The sequence below is a fragment of the Pagrus major genome, chromosome 14 (assembly GCF_040436345.1).
Source record: "Pagrus major chromosome 14, Pma_NU_1.0".
Lineage (NCBI taxonomy): Eukaryota > Metazoa > Chordata > Actinopteri > Spariformes > Sparidae > Pagrus > Pagrus major.
Window position 1 is genome coordinate 6,721,577 of NC_133228.1, and position 18,428 is coordinate 6,740,004.

General features: G+C 39.7%; 2 protein-coding genes across 2 annotated transcripts; both read left to right on the plus strand.

Annotated features, from left to right (window-relative positions):
- Positions 1-8,870: 8,870 nt before the first annotated feature.
- On the plus strand, positions 8,871-11,225 carry LOC141008518 (fish-egg lectin-like). Its single transcript, XM_073480918.1, has 5 exons — positions 8,871-8,940; positions 9,065-9,304; positions 9,439-9,653; positions 9,907-10,031; positions 10,529-11,225. The coding sequence occupies exons 1-5, from the start codon at positions 8,886-8,888 to the stop codon at positions 10,668-10,670; spliced, it is 777 nt and encodes a 258-aa protein (XP_073337019.1). The 5' UTR covers positions 8,871-8,885; the 3' UTR covers positions 10,671-11,225.
- Positions 11,226-15,455: 4,230 nt separating this feature from the next.
- Positions 15,456-17,201, plus strand: LOC141008681 (fish-egg lectin-like). Its single transcript, XM_073481131.1, has 5 exons — positions 15,456-15,510; positions 15,635-15,874; positions 16,024-16,238; positions 16,472-16,596; positions 17,060-17,201. The coding sequence occupies exons 1-5, from the start codon at positions 15,456-15,458 to the stop codon at positions 17,199-17,201; spliced, it is 777 nt and encodes a 258-aa protein (XP_073337232.1).
- Positions 17,202-18,428: the final 1,227 nt, after the last annotated feature.

The window sequence follows — 18,428 nt, forward strand, 5'->3', positions numbered from 1 at the left end:
GATTTACTTGGAGTCATATAAAAAACTAATGGTCAACAGGGAAGTACCAGAGGCTGAAATATCCTGACTTTTAATCTGCAGTTTGGCTCAAGCCCCAAAACAGGATCCCCCTGTAAATTTCCCATAATGCAACTCTCTTTTCACTCAGGCTCCTATTGACTGGATCATCGGCCGTTTGGGAAGCACTCGCTCTCTCTCCTGGCTGCTCTGTCTCCTGGCTGCCCTCCCACCGCCTCTCCTCTCACTCTCTCCCTAGTTTGCATGCTATCATGTCAATCCCTCCCTCCCTCCCTCTGTGTGTTTGCTTGTCCATCTATCTGCATAACTGATGTGCTTGCCTCTTCTTGTGTTTGTGCTCCTGAAGTGAAGAGGAGGTCATGTGGCTCAGGTACTACCTATCTGGCGATACCTGAAGTTGCTCAACGACCTCCTGGATCCAAACTCTTCACATCTATATGTCTGTATTTTTGTCAGCATAAGTTGTACACACTGTGATTTTTCTGTTTGTCTATTCTGTACACACATCTATCGCATGTCTGTCTTGTGAGAGGGATCCCTCACCTGTACTTTTTGTTTCATTTCACTTCTGCCATGAAACACTTTTTTCATCAATGAAATACTTATTACCTATGACATAAAAACACTCATCAACATCAAGAAAGGAAGGTCCAGGATTGGAATAAGTGCAGCAGACCTTGAAATGATCACTGCCTACAACATCTTCCCACCACCTGGTCAAAGGAGTCGGACCAAATTTCACGGCAAGTGGTGCGACAGCCAGAAGAGCTATGCTAACCCAGCTTGGACCCAGCCTACCCAGGCTACCCCTGGCTAATGTATGGTTGCTGGGAAATAAAATGGATGAAATACATGACCAAAAACATTATTTTAATCACAAATATTCAAATGTTTAATGTGTTGTTTTTTTTTTACATTAATGATATAAATACCTTCAAAGAAACATGTTTTCCAGAGGAACTACGTACCATATTCTGTCATGAATGACCGTGACAATGACCACATACTGTAAGTCTCTCTCTCTGGGGTGTGTGCTAGCTGTCATACCTTTTCATATTTAAATTAATTAACTGTTGTTGTGATGTACTACTTAATTTGTTGCAAGAAGTGGGCTGGGGGATGAAGTGACGTCACTAAAATCACCAGACTCCTTTAAAAAAATGCTCAATTTTGAGATTTGTTGCATATGGAGAAACTGTATAAACTGTGAAATGCTGTCTACAACACATTCTTAACTATTAAGGCCTACCTGTTAATTCAGCAAATGTTATACATGCATATATTTTTTTCTTTGTGTAAAAAACATTGTATCAGTTTGTCCCTGTGATGGACTTTAGGTGTATATTTGCACATAGAGCGGGAAAGTGAGATCCAACAACAAGAGGGTCACTCAAGACTCATTTAGTGCCAGGTGTGAATTGACCTGTTCAATGTTATTTATTTAACATTAGTTAGGGTTAGGGTTAGTTATTTTAGCGACCCCCACAAAACTCAGATTGTAATTTGAACCCTGCTAAGGAATACCTGCAGTGTTATATGGACACTATAAAGAGTTTTAAGGAGCAGCACAAAATTCGCTGCAGGTCATGTCTGTGAAAGCTGTCAAGTCAGCAGTTTCAAAAACTATGTTTTGGTAAGCTCTGTTTCCTTGCTGGGAAGTACTGGTTCACCAAGATGTTTGTGGTGTATTCAGCTGTCACTCAAGTGTGTCAAGTGGACCAGCCAGTTTGGGACATCCTCTCAACTTCAATACATGTTGCCGGCGTGACATGGGTATGCCGATACAGCAAGTTTTAATAGATGAAACCATAAAAACACACCTAACTGGGGGCAGGATAGGGATTGGGACGCTGACCGCAGACTGCAATGTCCCCACTTTGAGTCTGACACAGAGATTTATATAGAACTAACTAGTGAATGCAAAGATGGTGCCTTTTCAATTGAATGAGAATTGCTTGCCTTGCATGTTCGCCAAAGATGTTCTCTAGAGTTACTGGTTATGCGGCCCACTGAGTATGCGCAGTAGAATTGCCCCCGCTGGCCATACCCGCGAGTTCCTGTTCTGCCCATAGACTTTACATTGAGACAACATCAAATCCCTTTTCTCAGCCTCAAGGAAAGTTTGTTTCTTTGTCAAATCATGGCCTCTGGACATAAAACAACACTGGTTTTGTGGTTTGCATGGGACCTTTTGTTGCATTTCGGTAACTTGTATTAGTCCTTCTTTGTTGGCTTCCATTTCTATTGGTTCCATGTTTCAGGGTTGTTCCCTCCTTCTCATTCAGATTGTTAATTGATAGTTGAGAGGATCAAATTATACTGTGCTGTAGTTTGACACCCCTCATCTGTAATGCAACACAGTTCATTCAGGTGTGAATCAACAATGACATAAGGAAATCAGGCAATTTACGGGAACCGTGTGCTATGCCAAAATTAAAGGTTATAGGCCATAAAATAGTACAACAGGTTTAAAAGTAGTAAAGACATTATGCTATCCATCCTAGAACAAAAAACAAACATAAATAAATACACAAATAGACACCAGTATAGCTGGTATATGGCCATACTCGCGAGTTCCTGTTCTGCCCATAGACTTTACATTGAGACAACATCAAATCCCTTTTCTTAGCCTCAAGGAAAGTTTGTTTCTTTGTCAAATCATGGCCTCTGGACATAAAACAACTCTGGATGTGGTTTGCATGAGATCTTTTGTTGCATTTCTTGTATTAGTCCTTCTTTGTTGGCTTCCATTTCTATTGGTTCCATGTTTCAGGTATGTTCCCTCCTTCTCATTCGGATTGTTAATTGATAGTTGAGAGGATCAAATTATACTGTGCTGTAGTTTGACACCCCTCATCTGTAATGCAACACAGTTCATTCAGGTGTGAATCAACAATGACATAAGGAAATCAGGCAATTTACGGGAACCGTGTGCAATGCCAAAATTAAAGGTTATAGGCCATAAAATAGTACAACAGGTTTAAAAGTAGTAAAGACATTATGCTATCCATCCTAGAACAAAAAACAAACATAAATAAATACACAATTAGACACCAGTATAGCTTAAAAAATATAAAATCCACGAGTGTGTCAATCAGAAACCTGTTGAGCAAGCATTTGCTGTAAATCATAGCTGCCAGTTAAAGATGCCCGTAAGAGACAGAATAGCAGTTCAACAATGCCTCACCAAGGATCTTGTCTATACTTAGCCTTACATGACACGCGGAGACGGGGAATACCACTGCCTATTACGCAACACAACTTGAGAGGTGATTGTGGATCAAAAGTTCTCAAAACTTACAAAGATGAAAGATCAACAGAGTCATAGACACTGATTATTGAAATACTGGGATTATCTTATTAAATGTATGTCAATGATGCATTTTAAAATCTAAAGAACATTATCAAGTCATGCTTAAAAAAGTATTTTACATAATATACAGACAGTCCCCTCTAAAATATATTGTATTTTATTTGCAGTAGATATATTGCATTGTGCTTATTGTACACCAAACTCACTGTTGACCATTTTCAAGTACACTGTAAAATAGGATTTTGGCTGTTTGTTATTTTAGCATTTCATTCTATGTCAGGATTACAAATGATTACTGAACTTGTTGTGATAACACGAAATTACTAGTTAAACATATAATATGCTAAGGATCACTCTTACTTGGGGCTTGGTACCAAACTTTGATGTTTTTTTTATGGCCAGCTGCTCTTCTGTATAGATAATTGGGTGAACTTTGTGCCGCTTGTCAGCTAGCTAGTACAGCTAACCTGTATCTGCTTGTTGGTGTGTCCATTCACCACATTATCTCCTTACTACTGTTTGGTTGGATAACCTGGAGCTGAGGCAGAAAGCGTTTTTGGCAGCAAACATGGGAGTTGACCACGAGCTGAGATGTGGATGTTTCGGACCCAGACTAGCACATAGAACTAAGAGTTCACCCACATATTCATTCCTCTTCTTCTTTGGATTTGGCAGAATGCTACAATGGCTCATTACTGCCATGCTGTTTGTTATTAATGTTCATTTTCACAGTTATGTATATTTTTTTATAAAGTATTGTGAAAAGTATTTTTTCAGAAAGTGTTTTCAAAGTACCATGACCAGTTTTCATGTATAGCCCAGCTATAGCCCAGCCCTACTCTACTCTAGAGCCCATTTGTCACTTTGTCATGTCAGGAAGTCCAAATGACTGCCAAAATGTGTATCTTGATAGAATTTAGTGAGTCAGTTTATCAGTTCAGTGCAACAGGACAGTCGGATTAAGATCTTTCAATGCAAATAATAAAGGGCTCAAGATTAAAAATCAGCACTATCTGTTGTTGAGCATTTGCACTGCTTAAGATCATACTTTCTGACAAAGTTTTCATGCCATATTGTCTTTTCGATAATCAACTGTAAATGTGGGGGTTCATCAGAGTAGATGTCAGTCTCTATATCTGTCAATCCTCCACAGACCAACACAGAAACACTTTTATGCCTGTCAATTCTTTTTCTGTTGAAAGCCAGAGATCTGGTGTTGCTTTGTTTTTTATGTCTGGTAATTGTGATGGCCCCAGAGAAAAATCTTGTATTTCCTTGTTTGTGGGGTGCTGTGGCACAATGGGGTCATTTTTATTTAAATGTTATCCTTCCGGAAAAATAGTCACAGGCTAAAGGAAGGTAAGTTAAAACCTTTTTTGATCCGTTAAGTGTCTTTGGCATTTGTGTGCTTATGAAAGCTATGTGGGGTGAACGTGTTTGGAGCGGTTGTCTTGGGAGCTTGCCATGGTTTGGACAGGATTGCCAGTTTGTTGTTCGCTTTCCCACACTTTTGGGTTTTGGTGACAAATTTGTCATTTCTGGAATTGAAAGGGTTCACAAGCGAGGACCACACCAATAATGAAATGTACGTGATAGTTTATTCAGGCGGAAAATGAGTACGATGTTGAAAGAGACAGTCGAGTATGAGTGTGATGTTGATGAAGTGTCAAACGGCTGTGGTGTGGGGAAGGCTTAGTCACTGATCGGTGGCAGCTCCCAGGCTGGCAGACCCCCTAAAACCCCCTCAAGTACAGCGGTAAGACTGGGCATTGCACAGATCCTGGAAGATCCTGCCTTTCTCTGAGAAAACTGACACAAAGGATCCTTTACACCTGTGTTGGGCACAGGCGTGTCTATTTTTCATGTGCCGATAAACAAAACTCATGGTGAATTCAGTGTTGTTTGCAGGTGAAGTTGAAGTGGAGGTGTGGCATGCTCTGCCTGCTGATGGTGTTATGCTGATTCTTGGAAATCATGTGACATGGAAGGTATCTCGGCTGATCGGCCAGTTTAACCAGTAGTTTTCCCAGGTCCTGCAGGGCAGTAATGTTCCGATGAAAATAGAAAAACAGATTCCTGAAGTGCTGTGTATGATTGATGACCAAAACGGCTAAAAATAAGCCACAAAAAAAGTTACAATTATGTTCTCTCTGTTGTTCTCCATTGTGCCACAACTGCGCTACGATGGGATGACATATGTACAAGAGGTAACCGTGCTCAGGTCCGGTTGCAGCTGGAGCAATGTGAGTGCAGGGTGCCTGGGGAGGAGGGACATGCTTCAACGAGGTACAGAGCAACTGGGCCAAGTGTTAGTGCGCCCTGAGGCCTCTCTTTGGCCCCAAGTTGAGAAAAGAATCCCAGGTTACATAGAAACATGCCATACCTTACAGTCGACTGGTAAGACAAATCAGAAATGAATCCCATTCCGATAAATAACCAGCCATTTGAACACCTGATTATTGATTGTGTAGGTCCTGTTCCTTCCTCCAGGACTTGTGTGATGGGTTTGTTGACTTGTAATGTCAAAGTACCAGATATCATGCTGGATATCCATTGTGCAAGCTTACAGCTAAGTGGCGCATGCCCATGCTTGAGTTTGGAGACATTGATGATGGAGATGCAACAGAAATGACATTGAGTAGGTCCAAACACATTTTTGGAACCTGAGATTGATTACATATTGAAAATTGGATTGCTGAACCTTCTACTAAACCTGACTTATACACTCTATCTCAGATGGATGGCTGCATTGACCAGGTTGGTGCTGCAAATTCTTTAGCAATTTCAATTGCTTGAGAGGTTATTGCAAGGTCCCGGATACTCTCCTGTCAGATCAGTGGACCAATCAATAAGGACATTGGTCCACCTAAGGGTGTTGCCGTCCAGTAAAAAACTGCTTTCGCAGAGGATACATCTGGTTCCTCACTCCTCCAGGAGCTACCTGTCTTCCTTCTCTTCATCTCCTCTAGGTGCATTCAACGTATTGGATGACCCTCCATGATGACCAAAGAGGAACAATTTCCACGTCATGGGAGGAAAAAGGACACAAGGAAGCATGAGTTAACATAATGAGCATGTGTATGAATGTATTATAAACCTGGATATGGAAAGTAATTTAGCCTTGCTTCTATTTTGCTTAGTGGCCACTTGTAGTGTGCCACTAAAAATGCTCCCACAGCCCAAAAAGCATTTTCCACATAGAGCACCATTATAAGATAGACGTCTGTAAAACTGTTGACAGGACACCTAAAACTGCAAAAATGGTACGTTTTGAATGACTCTATTATGAATTTTTGACTGATTAGGGTTTTATATTTGTGAAACAAACAAAGTGATTTAAAAATCTGTGACATCATCACGTTGTAAAGTCTGTGGGAACTCGTGGGAGGGGCAAGCGGCATAAACTGTACTGTGCATATATAATGGGTTGCATAACCGAGAAGTAAACCCAGTAGCTAAACATCCTTTTTTTTTGGTAACCACTTCCGTGTGCTTGAGATATTTGCTTTGTTCTCAGAGACTTCTGCTTAACAGACTATAACAGTTCTAACAGACTATAAATTATAATCATCTCATCTGTACTGTCTTGCCAAGCTCTCACCTTTCTTAGGACAGTTTACTTTGATGAAAGACATGCCAGTTTTATTGTTTTAGCATATTCATTTGGAATTACTATAATGACATCTTATACTTTAAGTCTTCTTCCTGCTAGAATTATTTTCACAACTGTTTAAAGCGAATAAAAACATTCTATAAAATGATGTTGGATTTCAATTAGAGATTGATGAATGATGCATGTGTCATCTGTTCAGTACAAGCCTTTTTACCGAAACTTGAACACATTACAGTAAGCATTCTAAAACATAAACTGCATGAGTTGGAATAAGTTGGAACCCCCCCTTACAATTGTATATATTTATCACCACACAAATAGAGAGAAATATAAATCTTGCTCATTGACATTGTTTTGCTTCAGACCTTTTTTAATGTATTTCTGCATCGATGAAGTAGGTGATGAAGCTTTTAGTTGATTTGAAAAATAATGTTGGTCTAAGTGAACAAATCAAAAAACATCAAAAGACGAACGGGAGAGAATAGTTAGACTCAACTATATAGGTCTGCACAGTTGATTGAATTGGAAAGGCACAGGTGGTTGCGAGGGAGAGTGGCATGGTCTAGTTCCTGAACTTTAGCTATAATAACTTCATTCAAAATTATTTTGAAGCTTTAATTTAAAAAAATGTGACATAATGTTGCTTTAAGTTTTGGATACTTTTAACTTTTTTCAGTTTAGAGGCAAAATCTCTTTGTGGAACTGCTAACAACTCAGATATCTGAACTATGACAAGGTTCCTCAACTAGATGGTAGATTAAGGGGTCATAAGCCAAAAAGTTAGTAGTGGTGTAAACATAGGGGATTGTGACCTGTAGTGTCCCCAGCAAATATACCACTTTCTTCGGCTGCTGCAGTCCCTCCTGACCAGCTGATTGCTGCTCTTCTTGATGACGTACGCAACTTGCTAAGCAAAGTTTGGGATTGAAAAAAAACAAACCTGACGGGAGAAGTGCGGTCCTCCACGGAAACTCTGACCAATGCGTACGCACATAAATGGAGAAATGGCAGAAAGATATACTAATTATCTTTCAATGTAGAGCTTAGGTCACATAAAATACGTCTTATTTCTTTCAACTATGGTGGAGATGCAGGGCTGGATGCGCTCAGCTGCAGCACCAACACCAACTAAAAATAATACACTGTCCCATTTGTTTGTGCAAATAAAGGTTTGAACACAACTTGACCAACTCATTCAAACCACGGGAATACTAATGACGCTACCTGAGTCACGGTGCGTCTTTCACAGCTGTGTCCCGCTCCACCCCTACTCCCTCAGGAGGGATTCTGTGCTAATTCCTGCCAGTTTCCCAGTCTTCGTTCGTCTACACCTTGGCTTTGTCTTCTGAACCTTTGGAGGGGGCCGTACCACTAGGTTGGGAACAAGTGCACTAAACTATCTTAGTGAATAGAAGTAGCTTCACGTCAGCAAATCCTTTTGTTAGATTATGTGCATTTTCTCCATTTATTTTATGGGATTTGATATGACAGATTTTATGTAATGGATTTTCTACTTAGTAGTATTGCTTCTTTCACTCTTGTAAATGATTTTAATGCTTCTGCCAACAATGCCAGTTGAATACATTTAAAAAAGAAAGAAGAATGAGAAAATCTAAACATTGCGATGACTTCAGTGGACTTGGGTTGACAGTCTAACTTCCCTGACAAGTTTTCATGTGACAGCTTCACAAGGAAATGTTCTCACCAGCACACAAATAAACTTCCCCGGATCTCGTCTTAGCATTCCATCTCACACGTTATCATCTTTTGTCAAGATTAAATGGAGGGTTAAAACGAATGAATACAACTGAAAAATATTTCCTCCTTCCTCTTACAGCCTGCAGAACCAGCTTTAGAAGACAAGACACATGGTTCCGGGGTGTAGAGTATAAAATCATCCGGAGATTTACTGCTGACCTCAGACACAAACACAGAGACGACATGAGAGCTGTCGCAGCCTTTCTGCTGGTGCTGTGTTACCTGGCCGTCAGTGATGGTAGGTCACTAGATTAAGTTTTTTTTAAATGACAAATTAATTGTTGAACGAATTTATGGTTAAAATTGAAATTGATCATTTTCCTAAAAATGGATATCAATAATGATTTTTGTCTTCACAACAGCCTGGCGCTGCAGTGAGGGTCCACGGCTGTACAATGTGAGGCAGATTGATGCTGGCCAGGGGAAAGTGATCGCAAGAGACACATCTGGCTATGTGTACTTTCTGATTGGATCGTCCTGGTACAGAATGAGCTCAGTTAGATTCAGACACGCCTCACTTGGACCTGCAGGGCTTTGGGCAACGAGTAACAGCGGGAACAGGGTCTACAAATATATAGCTGGCAACTTTGTTGTTTCCAGTGGTAACTATTATTATTATTATTATTATTATTATTATTATTATTATTATTATTATAACCTACTACATGGAGAGAGTGACAGATTCAGTTACTGCGTGCTGATTAAATGAGCCGTACTTCTGTGTACTTGTCTTCAGGTCTGTCTTTGCAGCAGGTGGATGCTGGAGGTAATGGTCAGGTTGTGGGAGTTGGCTCCTCCCGTGCCTACTGTCTGAGAAGTGACTTAGCTTCGAGCTACAAGAGATCTGGCTCCCTGAGCTGGACCAGCCTGTCGAGGGTTATGAAGTACATCAGCTGCGGAAAGTACGGATGCTGGGGAATCGACACAAGCAATCGGATCTACTTCACACAGGTTAGAAACTGCAGCACCAGTGACATACTGTATATATACATACATACATATATATATATATATATATATATATATATATATATATATATATATATATATATATATATATATATATATATATATATATGTATGTATGTATATATATATACTATATCTTTTAACTTTTAAAGGTGTTATTATTAAGAAATATATAATAAGCCCATTCACTCATTCATCATGATCTCCTAATAATGTAAGATTTTTTTTATGACAGACTTTGTCACCAACCACCTGTGGCAACAGTCGCTGGTCACTAATTTCCGGGGCTGCGGTGATGGTTGAAGTGGGGACAGACGGAAGCGTCTTTGTGGTGAATTCATCAGGGCAGGTCTTCCAAAGGTAAGGCAGTAACATTTCAGAGGACGATTTTTTTGAATAACTAAAACAGGGTGCAATCTGAAGCATCCACATTCTAGTATGTATAATACCTACTGCAAGAACAATAACAACAGTACACATTTACAACCTCAAATACTGAACTCTAATACTATGAACAATGTCTTTAAGAGCATGTTATCTTGCATGCATGTGCTCAGTGGTGCCTTTCAAAAGTTTGAATTTTTGACCTACACTCATTCAATCAGTGCAATTCTAAAATGCATCATCACTGTATGATCCATCCAACTTCACTAATTCCACCTGTGATATGAGGCAAAAGTGTGGCTTCCATTTAATTGATACATATATTCATTAATTTAAGCACTGAACATATTTGAAAATTGGAACGTAAACAGATTTTTCCTTAAAAGACAAAAAGCTATCTTGCACAAAGTGTCTGCAGATAGATTGATGATTAGAATGATGGTTTAATATTTCACTGGCTTCTGTCTCAACAGATTGGGCATCAGCAGTCGTTACCCTCAAGGTACAACTTGGAGAATAATCTCAATGTGCATGCCAGTCCGCCATGTTGCCTATGACCTGGGCACCCTTTGGGTTGTGACCACCTCTGGTTTGCTCATGAAGTGCACACACTAACGTGAAATGCATGCTCACTGTCCTCAGTGTCGGCCAATCTCTGTTTGTCATGGAAGATTATTTGTTTTTCGGGGACAGGGATCCCTTCAAGTGTTTTTTTTTTACTGTCTCCTCTTTAACATTCTGTCTTTTCTTTAGATTATCCAGTTAACAGTACACAATTAATGAATGATTTTTTTCTTAATGTAAAAGCTACGGTGTAACTATTCATCTTTCTCCCTTTTATCAGGCTACTACTTATTTTAAAAACAGGGAAAATTAAGACTGCAAGAAACCATTTATTCTTTTACAACAGAGTAGCTACAGTGAAGAAAATACTTTAAATACATTAACCAAATTACTTTTACAAGGTTACAGGGTAAATTTATTATCATTTTTTAAAACAAAACTGTGCAATTTGAATAAGAAATGGCAGCAACAAATAAGCAGTGTAAGGGTAACCTAATACAGTAAAGAGAAACCTCGAAGAAATTGGATACTTAAGAATCTCAGGCATTTATCACCACTTTTTTTCCAGTTGGCATACTCTACTGTGTTAATAAATGATCATGGAAGCAATTTCATCTGAGTTTTGTCATTCTTCATGCAAAATGTTAATGCTGTTGTGAAACTGAGGGGTGAAAAATAAAGGAAAAGTAAAGCCTTGCAGGTCATTCTACACATGTTCAAAGCTTACTTTGTTACATCCCTTTTTATTGTCCAGGGAGAACAGGGAACGGCAACACGACAAACCAAGTATGTAGACAAGACAACGTTAACGGTTAAAGAAGAATTTTTTAATGTTTTAATGAGGGTGAACTTGACTCACAACGTGGTTTACAATATGTGGGGGAGGAAAGGAGGGAGGTGAAGTGCCAAAGCAATGAAATCAATAAAACAAAACAAGGCCTATACTAATTTTTCTTCACAACACAAAAACCTCTGTCTTCTCTAAAAAAAAGGAGTTCAAAACAACTTTCAAAACGATACACAAGTGGCATCCATCCACCGCTAAACTAGTGTTTTTAGACAGAGTTTACTACGTGATGAAATGTACAGGGCACCCCAACTTACCTAACTCCTTTCTCCCACCACATACCTTTACCAATCCAAAACAAAAACAAGTCTGCCTGAGCATGTGTATTATGTGAGGACCAAATGAAAAATGAGAGTGAGCTTCTCAGCCAGGCTCCCTTTTATTAAAGGAAGGTAAGTTAAAACCTTTTTTGTTCTGTTACGTGTCTTTGGTATTTGTGTGCTTATGAAAGCTATGTGGGGTGAAAGTGGTTGGAGCGGTTGTCTTGGGAGCTTGCCATGGTTTGGACAGGATTGCCAGTTTGTTGTTCGCTTTCCCACACTTTTGGGTTTTGGTGACAAACTTGTTATTTCTGCAATAGAAAGGGTTCACAAGCGAGGACCACACCAATAATGAAATGTACGTGATAGTTTATTCAGGCGAAAAATGAGTACGATGTTGAAAGAGACAGTCGAGTATGAGTGCGATGTTGATGAAGTGTCAAATGGCTGTGGTGTGGGGAAGGCTTAGTCACTGAGTCACTTAGTCGCTTAGTTGCTCCCAGGCTGGCAGACCCCCAATGAGAAAGAGAGAGAGAGAGAAGGGTAGAAGAAGAGGAGGGAGGGTGGGGCACACGAAACAAGAACAGACAGGAATGAGAGGTGATGAGGCACATGACAGGATGAGGGGTGATTGAGATGTGGTCCTGCTCTGGAATTTCAGCTAAAGTTTTATCTCCATTTTACGAGCAAGGACCATACCAGCAATGAGATGTACATGTTAGTTTATTGAGGCGGAATATGAGTACAATGTTGAAAAAGGCAGTCAAGTATGAGTGCGATGTTGATGAAGTGTTAAACGGCTGTGGTGTGGGGAAGCCTTCGTCATTGGCGGCAGTTCCCAGGCTAGCAAACCCCCCAAAACCCTCAAGTACGGCGGTAAGACTGGCCATTGCGTGGATCCTGGAAGATCCTGGCATCTCTGCCTTTCTCTGAGAAAACTGACACAAAGGATCCTTTACACCTGTGTTGGGCACAGGCGTGTCTATTTTTCATGTGCCGGTAAACAAAACTCGTGGTGAATTCAGTGTTGTTTGTAGGTGAAGTTGAAGTGGAGGTGTGCCACGCTGTGCCTGCTGATGGTGTTATGCTGATTCTTGGAAATCATGTGACGTGGAAGGTATCAGCCAGTTTAACCAGTAGTTTTCCCAGGTCCTGCAGGGTAGTAATGTTCCGATGAAAATGGAAAAACAGATTCCTGAAGTGTTGTGTATGATTGATGACCAAAACGGCTAAAAATAAGCCACAAAAAAAGTTACAATTATGTTCTCTCTGTTGTTCTCCATTGTGCCACAACTGCGCTACGATGGGATGACATATGTACAAGAGGTAACCGTGCTCAGGTCCGGTTGCAGCTGGAGCAATGTGAGTGCAGGGTGCCTGGGGAGGAGGGACATGCTTCAGCGAGGTACAGAGCAACTGGGCCAAGTGTTAGTGCGCCCTGAGGCCTCTCTTTGGCCACAAGTTGAGAAAAGAATCACAGGTTACATAGAAACATGCCATACCTTACAGTCGACTGGTAAGACGAATCAGAAATGCATCCCATTCCGATAAATAACCAGCCATTTGAACACCCGATTATTGATTGTGTAGGTCCTGTTCCTTCCTCCAGGACTTGTGTGATGGGTTTGTTGACTTGTAATGTCAAAGTACCAGATATCATGCTGGATATCCATTGCACAAGCTTACAACTAAGTGGTGCATGCCCATGCTTGAGTTTGGAGACGTTGATGATGGAGATGCAAAAGAAATTACATTGAGTAGGTCCAAACACATTTTTGGAACCTGAGATTGATTACATATTGAAAATTGGATTGCTGAACCTTCTACTAAACCTGACTTATAGACTCTATCTCGGATGGATGGCTGCATTGACCAGGTCGGTGCTGCAAATTCTTTAGCAATTTCAATTGCTTGAGAGGTTATTGCAAGGTCCCGGATACTCTCCTGTCAGATCAGTGGACCAATCAATAAGGACATTGGTCCACCAAAGGGTGTTGCCGTCCAGTAAAAAACTGCTTTCGCAGAGGATACATCTGGTTCCTCACTCCTCCAGGAGCTACCTGTCTTCCTTCTCTTCATCTCCTCTAGGTGCATTCAACATATTGGATGACCCTCCATGATGACCAAAGAGGAACAATTTCCACGTCATGGGAGGAAAAAGGACACAAGGAAGCATGAGTTAACATAATGAGCACATGAGCACCAAAACATAAACTGCCTAAGTTGGAATAAGTTGGAACCCCCCCTTAAAATTGTATATATTTATCACCACACAAATAGAGAGAAATATAAATCTTGCTCATTGACATTGTTTTGCTTCTGACCTTTTTTAATTTCTGCATCGATGAAGTAGGTGATGAAGCTTTTAGTTGATTTGAAAAATAATGTTGGTCTAAGTGAACAAACATCAAAAGACGAACGGGAGAGAATAGTTAGACTCAACTACATAGGTCTCCACAGTTGATTGAATTGGAAAGGCACAGGTGATTGCGAGGGAGAGTGGCATGGTCTACAGCTGGTGACCAGCTGACTGCTGCTCTTCTTGATGACGTACACAACTTGCTAAGCAAAGTTTGGGATTGACCAAAAACAAACCTGACGGGAGAAGTGCGGTCCTCCACGGAAACTCAGACCAATGCGTACGCACATAAATGGAGAAATGGCAGAAAGATATACTAATTATCTTTCAATGTAGAGCTTAGGTCACATAAAATACGTCTTATTTCTTTCAACTATGGTGGAGATGCAGGGCTGGACGCGCTCAGCTGCAGCACCAACACCAACTAAAAATAATACACTGTCCCATTTGTTTGTACAAATAAAGGTTTGAACACAACTTGACCAACTCATTCAAACCAAGGGAATACTAATGACGCTACCTGAGTCACGGTGCGTCTTTCACAGCTGTGTCCCGCTCCACCCCTACTCCCTCAGGAGGGATTCTGTGCTAATTCCTGCCAGTTTCCCAGTCTTCATTTGTCTACACCTTGGCTTTGTCTTCTGACCCTTTGGAGGGGGCCGTACCACTAGGTTGGGAACAAGTGCACTAAACTATCTTAGTGAATAGAAGTAGCTTAAACTCGTCAGCAAAACCTTTTGATTGATTATGGGCATTTTCTCCATTTATTTTATGGGATTTGATATGACAGATTTTATGTAATTGAGTTTTTTAATTCATAGTATTGCTTCTTTCACTCTTGTAAATGATTTTAATGCTTCTTTCAACAATGGCAGTTGAATACATTTGAAAAAGACAATTATAACTCATAAAAAGTTATGTTATTAGTTATGAGAAATCTAAACATTGCAATGATTTCAGTGGGCTTGGGTTGACAGTCTCACTTCCCTGACAAGTTTTCATGTGTGACGGCTTCACAAGTAAATGATCTCACCAGCACACAAATAAACAGCTTTGCATCTCGTCTTTGCATTCCATCTCAGACTTTTTGGCCCTTTGTCAAGTTTAAAATGGGAGGCTCTACCTGACCAAAGCAGTCAAACCAGGTGCATTTTTTTAAAATGATGGGTTACAGTAAATGAATTTTATTAAATAGATTTCTTCCTTCCCCTAATAGCCTGCAGAACCAGTTTAGGAGGATTAGACAGCAGCGGTCAAGGACTATAAAAGCAAGACAAACCAGATGGGATGTACGGCAGCAGCTCCACACAGCTACAGAGCTACATCCAGAGATTCACTGCTGACTACAGACACACAAACACAGAGACGACATGAGAACTGTCGCAGCCTTTCTGCTGGTGCTGTGTTACCTGGCCGTCAGTGATGGTAGGTCACTAGGTTACGTTTTTTTTAAATGACAAATTAATTGTTGAACGAATTTATGGTTAAAATTGAAATTGATCGTTTTCCTAAAAATGGATATCAATAATGATTTTTGTCTTCACAACAGCCTGGCGCTGCAGTGAGGGTCCACGGCTGTCCACTGCTAGGCAGATTGATGCTGGCCAGGGGAAAGTGATCGCAATAAACTCATATGGCTATGTGTACTTTCTGATTGGATCGTCCTGGTACAGAATGAGCACAATTAGATTCAGACACGCCTCACTTGGACCTGCAGGGCTTTGGGCAACGAGTAACAGCGGGAACAGGGTCTACAAATATATAGCTGGCAACTTTGTTGTTTCCAGTGGTAACTATTCTTCTTCTTCTTCTTCTTCTTCTTCTTCTACTTACTATTATTATCATTATTATTCCTATAACCTACTACATGGAGAGAGTGAGAGATTCAGTTACTGCGTGCTGAATAAATGAGCCGTACTTCTGTGTACTTGTCTTCAGGTCTGTCTTTGCAGCAGGTGGATGCTGGAGGTAATGGTCAGGTTGTGGGAGTTGGCTCCTCCCGTGCCTATTGTCTGAGAAGTGACTTAGCTTCGAGCTACAAGAGATCTGGCTCCCTGAGCTGGACCAGCCTGTCGAGGGTTATGAAGTACATCAGCTGCGGAAAGTACGGATGCTGGGGAATCGACACAAGCAATCGGATCTACTTCTCAAAGGTTAGAAACTGCAGCACCAGTGACATACTGTATGTATACATATATATATATATATATATATATACATATATATATATATATATATATATATATATATATATATATATATATATATATATATATATATATATATATCTTTAACTCTTAAAGGTGTTGTTATTAAGAAATATATAATAAGCCCATTCACTCATTCATCATGATCTCCTAGTCATGTACGCTTTTTTTTATGACAGACTTTGTCACCAACCACCTGTGGCAACAGTCGCTGGTCACTAATTTCCGGGTCTGCAGTGATGGTTGAAGTGGGGACAGACGGAAGCGTCTTCGTGGTGAATTCATCAGGGCAAGTCTTCCAAAGGTAAGGCAGCAACATTTCAGAGGACGATTTTTTTGAATAAATAAAACATGGTATAATCTGAAGCATCCACATTCTAGTATGTATAATACCTACTGCAAGAACAATAACAACAGTACACATTTACAACCACAAATACTGAACTTTAATACTATGAACAATGTCTTTAAGGGCATGTTATCTTGCATGCATGTGCTCAGCGGTGCCTTTCAAAAGTTTGAAATTTTGACCTACACTCATTCAATCAGTGCAATTCTAAAATGCATCATCACTGTATGATCCATCCAACTTCACTAATTCCACCTGTGATATGAGGCAAAACGCTAAGTGTGGCTTCCAGTAACAGCATTTAATTGATACATATATTCATTAATATAAGCACTGAACATATGTAAAAATTGGAACGTAAACAGAATTTTCTTATTAGAATGATGGTTTAATATTTCACTGGCTTCTGTCTCAACAGATTGGGCATCAGCAGTCGTTACCCTCATGGTACAACTTGGAGAACAGTCTCAATGTGCATGCCAGTCCGCCATGTTGCCTATGACCTGGGCACCCTTTGGGTTGTGACCACCTCTGGTTTGCTCATGAAGTGCACACACTAATGTGAAATGCATGCTCACTGTCCTCATTGTCGGCCAATCTCTGTTTGTCATGGAAGATTATTTGTTTTTCGGGGACAGGGATCTCTTCAAGTGTTTTTTCTTTTTTTACTGTCTCCTCTTTAACATTCTGTCTTTTCTTTAGATTATCCAGTTAACAGTACACAATTAATGAATGATTTTTTTCTTAATGTAAAAGCTACGGTGTAACTATTCATCTTTCTCCCTTTTATCAGGCTACTACTTATTTTAAAAACAGGGAAAATTAAGACTGCAAGAAACCATTTATTCTTTTACAACAGAGTAGCTACAGTGAAGAAAATACTTTAAATACATTAACCAAATTACTTTTACAAGGTTACAGGGTAAATGTATTATCATTTTTTAAAACAAAACTGTGCAATTTGAATAAGAAATGGCAGCAACAAAAAAGCAGTGTAAGGGTAACCTAATACAGTAAAGAGAAACCTCGAAGAAATTGGATACTTAAGAATCTCAGGCATTTATCACCCCTTTTTTTCCAGTTGGCATACTCTACTGTGTTAATAAATGATAATGGAAGCAATTTCATCTGAGTTTTGTCATTCTTCATGCAAAATGTTAATGCTGTTGTGAAACTGAGGGGTGAAAAATAAAGGAAAAGTAAAGAATTGCAGGTCATTCTACACATGTTCAAAGTTTACTGTAATATACTGTATGACTCCTTTTTATATTATAGTTTTGATAGTAGAACCATTTTCACTGAACAAGGCTATGGTTCAGTAGTGTTTTTGGTTCCCAGGCCATCTTTTATCTGTGTGATTATACACAAAATAAAAAATGATAATTAATACTATATGAACATTATAATTACTCTGCTGTTATATCCCACACACTGGACCTATAAATCTGCACAACTATCATTGTAAACTGCAATTGTGCCTGGAAAGGCGACGCAACAGGAACATTTTTAAAAAATACCTGGGTCATATTTAATAGGAAGTCTTTGAATAAAATGTAAACTTTTTAACAACAACTACTATTTAAATCAGTATTTTAATTCTACTGAATTCTGGCTTTTTTTATCTTCATTTTACAATTGCTCTTTCTGAAAATGTATGGCCAAAGCCTTTACACTCTGGTTTCAGTATCACCTCCTTTAATTGCTTCAATGCTTAAGGTTAGCTAGACTTGTTCTTTCATTCGTTGTTGAATATCCTGAACCAGCTTACATAACTTACCAATGATACA